This window comes from Eumetopias jubatus, unplaced genomic scaffold, assembly GCF_037043125.1.
Source record: "Eumetopias jubatus isolate StellerSeaLion01/CBP00866 unplaced genomic scaffold, mEumJub1_p1.0 scaffold_6, whole genome shotgun sequence".
NCBI lineage: Eukaryota > Metazoa > Chordata > Mammalia > Carnivora > Otariidae > Eumetopias > Eumetopias jubatus.
The window spans coordinates 120,806,546-120,817,248 of record NW_028274812.1 but is presented as its reverse complement, the minus strand read 5'-3'; the positions used below and the strand labels follow the sequence as shown (position 1 = coordinate 120,817,248).

Genomic DNA, 10,703 nt, shown 5'->3' with positions numbered 1-10,703 from the left:
AAGTGCAAATTGTCAACCATAAAGAGGGACAGAGAACTGAGACCCCAAGCCCGAGAGAATGAACTTGGGCTTGTGGGAGAGACAGGTGCTGAAAGCAGAACCACCTGCCCCAGAACAGGGAGAAACCAAGAGTCCAAGGTGGGAAAGAAATCGGGGAGCGAGGTTGAGGTGATACAGAAAGGAGTGTGGTTGGTGATTGGAAGGTGTCCTAAGAAGGAATTCTTGGCGTAGGGTGGAGTTTTGTGGCAGACGCTGGGACAGGAGAAGTATCTCTGAGAACACCCACCTCACGGGCAGGGGGCTCCCGTCCCTCCAATTCTGATGTTTAGTCTTCTACTTCCTCCCCACAACCTAACCAACTCCTAGAACTTGCGGTGATTCCCATGCTCTCTGACGGTACACAGGCCTGGATCACTCTGTGAAGTACACACATGGTACCGGGAAAGACACAGCATGGCCACCAGGATTGTGCCCTTCTGGAAACCCCGTCACCCCCAGCTGGCTCCTGCTAACTTCCATCTGCACTTCCTACAATGACCCTCCCCACTTCACTCCAACTTTGTGCAGGATGCTGAACTCCAGGGAAACCAAAGGGCGGCAGAGAGACAACTGCGTGACCAAAACAAGAGACTGTGCCATCGCTTGGGAATAAAGTGGCAAAGCAGCTGCAGGTGAGATTGTTGACTCCAAGCTTTTTCTTTCCCTTTTCTTTCTCCCTTTACTTTCTTTCCTCATTGAGGTCTACTATTCATTCGGCAAATGTTCAAAGTCTTGGTTCTCTAGGGCACAATGTGCCAAGTGATGCGTGTAAGGGAGATCAACGCATTCCCCCTCTGTTTCCAAGGAGCTTGCATTTTGGGGAAGAAAAGAGAAGCAGAAACAAAATGACTTTCTCTGACTCTCTGTTTCTCTATGAATCAAAGGGTATTCATTCCCCACTTGGCCCTGGTACTAACTTCTTGGATCTCATCCTTCCCTCTTGCCACAGGTGCCGTCTCTATTGGTCCTGCTGCCCCTCCTCCCCCTTCAGATTTCAGGACAATTCTGGAACCAGCTCTCCTACCTGGCTAGGGTGAGACCATGAAGCTCCACCCTCAAACACCTGGGCTTTGATCTTTTGCAAAGGATAGGGGACAGTAAGAGAGCATCTAGAGACCCTAGAGAGACACGGGGCTGGCTAAAGAATGAGGATGGACAAAACTCATTTCACTTTGCACCCAGAAACAAAGACACTGCAAAGGAGCAAATGTAATAACTCCTTGTGTTTTATTGGAGATCGGCATGGGAGGAGCAGGAGAGGCCGTGAAAAGTAGAGAGAATGCTAGAAAACACACTCATCGAGTCTTCATTCAGCTCACATGCCATTCTTTTGACTTCCAACTTAGGGCTTTCCCCTCTGTCATTCTCCTAACCCCACTGTGACCCAGGGTTTGGAGGACTGGGGAGGCCAGCTGGAATGTTCCAAGAAGAGCCAGTAGGACGGAGAACTCTGGAAGGAAATTGATTATTAATACCTGGTCGTAGGTGAATATTCCCCCAGCTGCCTCCTGGATACCGGTTAATATCCCCCCAGCTAGTACTTGGGTATTGATTATTGATACCCCAGATTCCCACAGGGTGTGGCATGGGCCTCATTCCCCATCCAGTTCCAGGACCTCCACCTCCCCAGGACACTCCTGGATTCAGGGCTCCCCAGGGGTGTCCAGGCAGAAGTGGCTGCCGAATCCTGTTAATAAAAGAGGGTGGGTATTGGACAAGGATGTCTCTCTGGGCTCCCAGCACATTAGAATGAGGCGACCGTCTAGACTTGGAGTCCTGGTAAAGGGGTGCAGCCTCAGGTATGGGGCTTGTGGATCGTGCAGAGGGCCCTGCAGGCAAAGGACTGCTGCCCAGAGGGAGGGCGACAGCACCAGAAAGGTAAGACCACTTTTCAGGCAGCACGTCCCCCACGTGGTCCTCAGCGGCAGCAGCCATCATCTGCCAAGGATCTTCAGAGGCCCAGGAATCCAGGGAGGGCAGCCCCTCAGTTGGGGGCCATCTCTGAGCCCCAGAACCACCTGCAGGTTGGAAGCCAGCTGATGGAGAAGCATTGGGCTTCAAAGGAACCCTTGTTAAATCATTTGGCCCAGGGTCCGGTTTGGGCTGAGGAAGTTCAGAGTTGGAGTGGCTGGGCAAGGAAGGTTGTTCAAGCAGAGGCAAGTTGGCGCCCAAGTGTTGGAGAACTTTCTCCTCCACGGCACCAATGCTTCGGGCAAAGAAGCCTGAGGAAAAGGAAAGAGGAGGCAGCAAATGGACTGGATATTTTGTTCCAATGCCTGCCTTCCCTGATTCCCTGATGCTCTTTGCTCCAAGTCCCTTCATTTTCCCCAGGGACCCAAGGGACCCTCCTGCCTCTACCCCTTCCCTGAATCCCAGTTCCCCTGGGGCCCCAGTCTACCTGTGCAAAGGTTGAGCACAACCTCCATACCTGGGAGATGAAGACAGATCAGAAGAAGCAGACCCAGAGGAACCCTGCTCCCCACCGTGCAGCCCTGCATCTTGCTCAGCTCTAACATCTCTCTCTGCCCCAAGACAGCCAGCCCTTTATCCTCTTGGTGGGGTGGGGGACAGCAGAAACAAGCTGAACCAGTGGTTGTGCAGATAAGTCTGTACATTCCACTCTCATTCCTAATTCAGGCTGTGGCAACAGGTGGCACTTGAATGTCCCAGGGAAGCTGGGTGTTTCCGTCCCTGGTTCCTTTCCTAAAGTTCCCCACCCCTTCCTGACCCAGGTGTCCTGGTTCACAGCTCGTCACTGATTGCCAGTCCTGCCCTGCCCTGGCTCCCTACACCAAGCATAGGAGGACCTTCGCCCTTGGGGTCCCAATCTCTTCATTGCCTTCTCAGCAATAGAAACACTCACTTCTCTTCACTTTCTCTTTGGGATCCTGATCATTCTCTTCCAGCACCCTTCATGCACCCCCATAGCTCCTTTACCTTGACCACAACCTATAGGAGTTCCGGAGTGCAGAAGTGCCCCCATTGAAGAGGCTGCTCCTAGATGAGACCTTGTATGTAAGGAAATAGACCTGGTTCCCATCCTTAATAGATGACGGTGTATTAATTTCCCACCACTGCTGTAATAAAAATAGTCACAAACTTAGTAGCTTACAACAATACAAGTTTATTATCTTACAGTTTTGAAGATCAGAAGTCCGACATAGTTCTCACTGGGTTAAAATCCCGAGTCACCAGGGTTGTGTTTCTTTCTAGAGGCTCTAGTGGAGAATCCATTTCCTTGCGTTTTCCAGCTTCTAGAGGCCTAGAGGCCACCTGCCTTCCTTGGCAGTGGTCCCCTTCCTCCATGTTCAAAGCCAGAAACCAAGGATCTTCTTAGTTACATCACTCTGACCTTTTCTTCTTTTTCCCTCTTCCACATTTAAAGACCCTTATGATTACACGTTGACCCACCCAAACAATTCAGGATAATCTCTCTACTTTAAGGTCAGCTAACAACCTTAATTCCATCTGCAACCTTAATTTCCCTTCACTATGTAACCTAACATATTCACAGTTTCCAGGGATGATGTGGACATCTTTGGAGGTGATGGGGAGGACAGCATTCAGTCTACCACAGAGGGTCAAACGGGTCCACAGAATATAAGAAATACTGAAAGGGAGTAGATGTTCCCAACTAACAGCAGAGGAGGGTGTTTAAATGCTGTTGTCAAATGGCCATGAATTGGTAATTTTTGAAGCTGAGTTGTGGGGGCACAGGGATTCATTAATTCTTTTGTCCACTCTTAAATATGTTGGAAATTTTTACAATAAAGAGTGTTTAAATGCCTTCATTTTTTTCTGTTGCTTCCAGGAGGTACCCAGACTAGGCGTCCCTGGTTACATGAAGTCTAAAATAAGCTGTTAGATTTTTCTTTTCCATCCTCATCCTCAGCGCCTGATCACTAGCTACTGGATGAGTGGGGAGCTCCTCTTTGGAACTGGCCAGTGGAGGGCAGCGTCCTTTTTGAATGACATCCACCACATTTACAAAAGCTTTTGACCTTGACCATACCACAGCCTAGAGGAGTCCTCACATCAGAGTCTGTATCCCTCCTGCATTTGTGGTGTGTGGAACCTCTAAGAGCCTTGATGCCTGTCATTGGCTGCAGTCCAGGGCCAGATGCTGGGCCAAGTGTGACTCACCAATGATGACAAAAACAGGACTATTCTGCAGCCTTTCTCTGCCTTCAGTCAACCCCGCAGGTTGGCTCAGCTGCCAGGTCATTTCTGATCAACAATAGCCCTAAAATTGGGACCAATTAACACCATCCAATAGGAAGGAATGGATTAGATCCTAGGGTAGGGATAAATTCCTTTGTAGTCAAGCAGAGGTTCTGAGAGGTGACCTGTGCTTTGGGGTGAGGCCCTTCCTAAAGGGACAAGCATAGCCCACTCTCCCCTTCTTGGGCTTTGAGAACTTCCTTGGCCACAGCCTCAGTCTCCAGAATGCAGTTGTCTGGCCCTCCCCACACTCTGCTTTCTCTCACCCATGGAGGCAACTCCCCTCCTCCACTATAGTGCTCTGCTCTCTCACCTCCCATAGAGCTCTCTCTAGAACTGCAGCAGAGGTGGCTAGAGTGTGGAGGTGGAGAGGACACTTGGCTCTGTTCTGCCATGGGCTGGGGCATTTTTATGTAGGCTAGTGAGTCACTATGCTTGGCGGCGCTCCTTGTCATGCTCCCATCCTCTCTTTTACTCTCTCCACCCCTAGTTCCCAGAACAACACCCACCTGGGCTCCCACTCAGTCACCAGGAATCTGATCTAGTTGTTGTATTCCAGCCTTCCCAAGGTCCCAAATGTCCCAGAAACCCAGGAAATCAATGCTCAGATTCCTAGAGAGGATGGCATCTAGTAAATGAGGCAAACTAATGGTAGAGAAGAAGGAGCCTGCATGGGGTGGGGAAGGGAAAAATTAGGGCCCCATACAGGGAGAGGTGAAGACCCCAGGTGAATGGGGAGTAGCGAGAGATTTCCTGGAGCAGTGAGAGAGGAAAGAAATGGGAGGAAGAATCTTGGAGACCAACCTCTGCTTTCAGTTCAACAAATATTTATTGTTTTCCTCCTTTGCGGGAGGAGCTATAAAGTAGAGAAATACTGTTCCAACTTATGAGTGAAAATGGGGGACATAGGGATCTCTAGAGGTATAGGAGAGCACCACGCAGGTCCTAAGAGGAGACCCAGCAAGCCAAGATGGCAAAAGTTTGCATCTAGTTCACACAGTTTATTGAATCATCTGTCCAGGGTTCAGAGAGAGCAGGGAAACTACTCTCGTGTCCGGGGGCACCCTGGTGTCTCCCTCACACAGGGAAGCATCTGAGCATTGAGGGAAGTGGCAGCCAGGAAGGGGGACTGAGAAGAGACCTTGAGAGGCAAAAAGGAATGTTGGGAACTCACAGAGGGTGTGGTGAGCTCTATAGCGGAGGGTGGAAGTGGAATTGGGAGTGTGAGAAACCCATGGCGTGTCATGGTGGTTGACCAGATGGCAAAGAAGGTCAGTGAAAAGTGGTCATTGCTTTCAGGCAACAGTTTGGACAATGCTTTATTTGACAAATAGGGAAAAGGGGAGATGACTTGTCCAGGAACCAGAGTTACTATGGGACATTTCAGGGGTTTCCCAGTCAAGAATCTGAATAGGTAGGGTTAGCTAATGGATTGTACCATCTCAAAGAAATGACAGAGGAAATTTTAGGGAATGGTTATCTGGCAGGGAGGGCACTGCAGTACAAGGCGAATCTAAGCAGGAGAGAATGAGGAAAGGAATTTGGAGTCTACAATTTGGGGAGATGAAGAAAAAAGAGGTGATAAGGGGAGTCTGCCATATTGGAGCAATGGAGGAAACAGATCAGCTCTCTTGGGAAGGAAGAGGGAAACTGAGCTAACGCCATACCTGGGCCTCTGGACTTCTCCCAAATGAGAGATGGTGTGTGTGTGTGTGTACATGTATATGTCCACACATGCACTTATGCAAAAGCGCACTTATGGACTGTCAAGTGACTCTCCCTGGGGTAGGAAAACTTCAGGGTCAGCTAGCTGGGGCCCCAGAGGCTTTACTTGGGTCAGGATGTCCCGGATGGAGCGGCAGGGGAGCTTTCCGGAGCTGTTGGAGCCACAAGGCCTGGCACCAGCTGAAGGATCAGGTTGGGGAGAGCCATCAGGACCCCCACTCAATGTGGAGGAGGAGACAGAAATGCAACGGTGACCAGAAGAGCTGGACTTGCTACCACAAGGCTGAAGGATGATTTTGCCGCTGGCTTGGGAGCTGGAGGTGCCGCTGAAGGAGCCAGTGCCCGGTGGGGAACAGGGCCCCTGTGAAACACCACCACAGGGATGGAAGGATGAACTACTGGAGATGCTAGAACTGCTGTGGGCTCCAGAACTCGAGAGGGAGCAGGGCCCCTTAGAGCCAACTCCGCAGGGCTGGACCCCACCAGAGCCCACTGGCTGGAACACAATGGCTGAGGAAGCTCCCGACTGGTAGATGTTGGAACTAGAAGAGCTGTGGCTGGGGATGATGGGGTTGCTGGAGAAGTATTTGCCCTCCGAGATGGGGGGCCCAGCTGCAAAGGAAGGGACACCTGGAGAGCCTTTGACAGGGTTATCTTTGGTGAAGTAGCCCACAGGGTAGATTTTGCCCCCACTGTAGGTCATGCCTGGGACCAGATAACTGTCAGAAGAGCCACCCACCACTTCATAGCTGCCATAGGACTTGTCTACAGAGGTGATGGGGGGGCAGGGCTTGCCTAGAAGGCCACCACTTCTACAGGGGGCACCCTGAACCCCTCCAGGGCCGCCAGAGCCATGCTGCTCCACCACCACCACCACTGGCCTTTGACCTCCCGACACGGAATGGGAGCTGGAGATGTAGGAGCCAGAGTGGGAGACAACAGGCCCCCCACTGCAGGGAGAGTCAGAGACATCTGAACTACAGGGGTGTAAGTTAGAGTTGACCCTTTGGCCACTGCTGCTGGATATCCAAGAGCTTTGGGAAACAGATGAGCTCGAGCCGCCTCGAGACCGGGAAGAGCTTAATTGGGAAGAATCATCACTGGTTGGTAGAGCTGAATCAGATCCTGGTTGGGAGCTGCTGCTGCCCGACTGAGAGGAGATGGATCCGGAGGAGTAGCTGATCTGGGAATACCCTGTTCCTGGCTTAGATAACGAAGATCCTGAAGAACCACCCTGGGCGACACTGGAGCCACCAGAACCACTGGGGCCACCAGCAGAGCCACCAGCAGAGCCACTGGAACTGGAAATGGAGCTGCTGGAACTGCTGGAGCCACTGTGGCCGCTGAAGCTACTGGAACCACTCTTCCCAGTGAGACAGGGGTCTCCGGGGGAGGTGATACGCGCGTCCTTGCAGGGGTCTGAGAAGGTCCCGATGCTCTTAGCCAAGGCCCCTGGGGAAGAAGGAGTGGTTAGGAAGGGCCAGAGTGGCTTGGCTTCCTCCCTCAGCTTCCAAGCCCATCTCGGTCATCTGCTTCTGATTTCTCCCGAGAAGGCCTAGGGAGAGTCTGGGACGAAAGGGAAGGAGAACTGGCTGTTGTCTGTAAAGGAAAATGAGGTGGCAGAGGAAGGGCAGTTTCGGTGCTGGGAGGGGGCAGGGACAGAGAAAATGAGACTCCAAAGGAGGGGGTGTTAGAAGAGGAGAAGAAGGGACGGAGGAGTAGCAGGAGCTCATGGGTCCAAAAGGAAGGACCCCGAAGAGACAGAGCATGGGGGAGACGTCCTTGCGATGGGGCATACACTGTGAGGGGGGAAATCCCAGGTGCGACTGAGGGGCCAAATGGAAGGAGGAGACAAGACAGGACAGTAACTGACCGGGGAGGAAAGGAAAAGTAGCAAAAGAGACTCAGAAAAGAAGAAGCCGGTGGCAGAGGGACTGAGGTAAGGGCGCGGGTCCTTGAGGACTAAGACCCGTCACCAGCCTCCTGGGAGAGTCCAGGCTTGGGTAGCGGGTGGGAGTTCTCTTTCCATTTAATGCTGCCCATGCCAGGAAAGCTGGGTGGGGGCCAGGATGTGGGGGCACACGGTCGCTTCAGAACCTGCTGGTACAGCGTGACAGGACACCGCACCCTGACCAGCCCCGCTGTCCTGGCCCAGCCCAGGGACAGGAGGGTGAAACCCGCCTCCGAGGCTCACGGCCATTATCAGCTTCCCCCTCTCCCCACCCAGCCATCGGCTGTGCCTGCCTGCCCCCGCCCCCCAGGCTCCTGCCTTTACATCCCTGGCAGATGCGGGACCACTCTGTCCTTAACCAAAGCTTTGCTTCTAACCCCAGGCTCACCTTCCGCCCATTCTTCCTCCGCTCCCTGCCTCACGGCCTTCAGGTCCTAAGCAGTGTGCGGCGAGCTTCATGCCAGCAAATTACTAAACCTCTCTGAGCGTTACTTTATACATTCGGAGAGGCCCAGTCTGTCTCCCAACAAGCTGTTTCTCCTCAGTCTGTGATGTCCCCATTCTCTCCTCAAAGAGAAGTTCTCTGTGGCCCCCTCCATACCAAACCCCAACTCTGCCCGCACCCCCCCTCACCCGGCCGGTCACACTCATCACGGAGAATTCAAGCCACACAGCCCGCTCTCTTCCCTCTGGGCCCGTGGGCAGGATCTCCGCAAATACCTGTTGGCCCACAGCACAGCCCCGGTTTGGATCCCGGGTTTACTGCTTTCTCAGTCGTGATCCTGAGCCGGTTTCTTACCCTGGCCCAGCCTCCATGTCCTCCCCGGTACAGTGGAAATAACAAATCTCTCATACAGTTCTTCTAACGATCAGAAGTGCTAATGGAGAGTGCTAGAATAGTGTCCGGCACACAAAAAGCGCTCTATAGATGGTAACAATTAAAATTCCTGTTAAATATCCAGTCTTCATCTTCTACTGCTCTAATAATTGATAAGAGCAATAACAATGACAACCAACATCTATATAACCCTCTGGAATTTCCAAAGCACTTGTCACATACATTATTTAATTTGAGGCTCAGAGAGACTAGAGCTAGGTGTTACCATTAACCCGGTTTTAGAGTTCCAGAAACTGTGGCTCGGGAAGTTCAAGTAACCTGCCTGGAGTGACAAGGCAGTGAGGAGCAGCCCTCAGGCTCCAGAGCCCCTGCCCTTCCCCCTCGCCGGGGGCTCTCCTGGCTTCGCCCCCCACGGCAATTCCTCCCACCTCTGCGCACCCGCACTGCTGGATTCCTCGAGGCTTCTCTGACCTGGTATCTGCCTCCTTCCTCCCCACCTCTCCCCTCTTCCCTCCACTCCCGGGGCCCCCAGCCCCTTACCTGGCAGGAGGAGAGCGGCCAGCAGCAGGGCCAACGTTCCTCGCCCTCCCACACGCCCCGTCCGGGATGCCCGCGAGGAGCCCATCTTGGACTGTGCAGCCTTCTGACTGACAGCAGCTCGTGGACACCCAGGGCCTTTATGCCAGGGCTGGACATTCTCTGGGCAGGAGTCACCGTGGGGAGGGGTGGGGAGGTGGAGGGCAGGTTCCCCGGGGCAACTTGGTGTGGCCAGGAGGAGCTGAAGTAATCGGGGCATCTGCCTACTCAGCGACAGAGGTGGCCTCTGTGTGGGGAACCCCTGACCACGGGGCCCTTAACGATTCCGGCCTTCCAGCCAGCTGAGCGGCCTACGCATGGCTCTTCCCTGCTTCACCTGGAACCGGGCCCTCTGCCCACTCAGGCAGCCGCTCTCACCACAGGCCCCAGTCACGGGCTCCTTCGCTGTCCTGCCGCCCCTGGGGTTGGCCTGTCTCATTCCCATCCTCCTTCCATGCACAGACGTGGACATTTCAACTTTCCCGTGCATAGCAAGGTACCTGCTCTGGCCCCCCACCCCTGCCACCTGGTTTCTCATCCACAGCCCCTGCGTCTGCCCCTTTCCTGGGGATCCATCACTCAGCCCCCACTTTTCTCCTGCAGATCAAAGGGTCTGCACTGCACCCCCAGAGCCCCCCTGTTGTCACTGCCCAAGTTCATGCCTGCCACACACCTATCACGTGTTTCATCCATGAATGAGCCTTTTCCCTCTTACCAGCTGGGAATCTGCACTCCAGCTCCCTGACCTCTCCCTTCTGGGGGCTCCTGGGGTAGTCCGAGGGGCGCTAGGTGCCAGGGACTCAGCCTGGGGAGAGGCCTGGGCTGGGAACCCTGTCATAGCTGGGTCTGAGGTTACTCACAGGCCACTTGCGGCCCCTCCCCCACAGCTGGTGACCCTGACTCCAGTGGGTGTCAGAGCCAGAGGCTAATGAGGCTAATTGGGAAGGTGGTGGCCCTGCAGTCCATCAGCTGGCTCCCCGGCCTGGATGAGGGGGCAGGACACAGCCAGCTCTCGTCTGAGTGGGGTAAAGGAGGCCAGGCAGACGTCAGCGCCCCCGAAGGATGAAAGGCAGGACTGGCAGATCAGAGTCCTGACTTCAGCCAGGAGGGAGGCAGGTCCTCCTGCATCCCATTCCCTCCCTCCTGCTTTGGTCCTGGCCCCACCCCAGCCAATTAATTGCTCACTAGTATTGCCCAGAGTATCAGTATCGGAGGGAGAGGCCCGGGAGTCAGGTCAAGCTGCCTCTCCTCCTCCCCACCCTGCTCCCCTCGTCCAGGCTTCTCATCGCCATACTTCCCCACAGAGGCAGCCTCTGCCGCAGCCCTTGGCTGCCCTCCCCCATTCCCTCTCCT

General features: G+C 53.8%; 2 protein-coding genes across 2 annotated transcripts; both read right to left on the bottom strand.

Moving 5' to 3' along the window:
* Nucleotides 1-1,407: 1,407 nt before the first annotated feature.
* CUNH6orf15 (chromosome unknown C6orf15 homolog) lies at nt 1,408-2,555 on the bottom strand. The gene is made up of 2 exons (XM_028091050.2): nt 2,468-2,555; nt 1,408-2,261 (listed from the first exon to the last, which is right to left on the bottom strand). The coding sequence occupies exons 1-2, from the start codon at nt 2,553-2,555 to the stop codon at nt 1,408-1,410; spliced, it is 942 nt and encodes a 313-aa protein (XP_027946851.2).
* A 3,461-nt stretch (nt 2,556-6,016) lies between these two features.
* On the bottom strand, nt 6,017-9,399 carry CDSN (corneodesmosin). The gene is made up of 2 exons (XM_028091129.2): nt 9,315-9,399; nt 6,017-7,437 (listed from the first exon to the last, which is right to left on the bottom strand). Exons 1-2 carry the CDS (start codon nt 9,397-9,399, stop codon nt 6,017-6,019), a joined length of 1,506 nt encoding a protein of 501 aa, XP_027946930.1.
* Between the last annotated feature and the right edge of the window lie 1,304 nt (nt 9,400-10,703).

Excerpts from the sequence above, each read along its gene's own strand:
- CUNH6orf15 (XM_028091050.2), bottom strand. The coding sequence starts at position 2,555 with ATGTTAGAGCTGAGCAAGATGCAGGGCTGCACGGTGGGGAGCAGGGTT. Across the intron at positions 2,262-2,467 it reads GATCTGTCTTCATCTCCCAG|GCTTCTTTGCCCGAAGCATT; the intron begins GTATGGAGGTTG and ends CCTTTTCCTCAG.
- CDSN (XM_028091129.2), bottom strand. The coding sequence starts at position 9,399 with ATGGGCTCCTCGCGGGCATCCCGGACGGGGCGTGTGGGAGGGCGAGGA. Across the intron at positions 7,438-9,314 it reads GGCCGCTCTCCTCCTGCCAG|GGGCCTTGGCTAAGAGCATC; the intron begins GTAAGGGGCTGG and ends CTTCTTCCCCAG.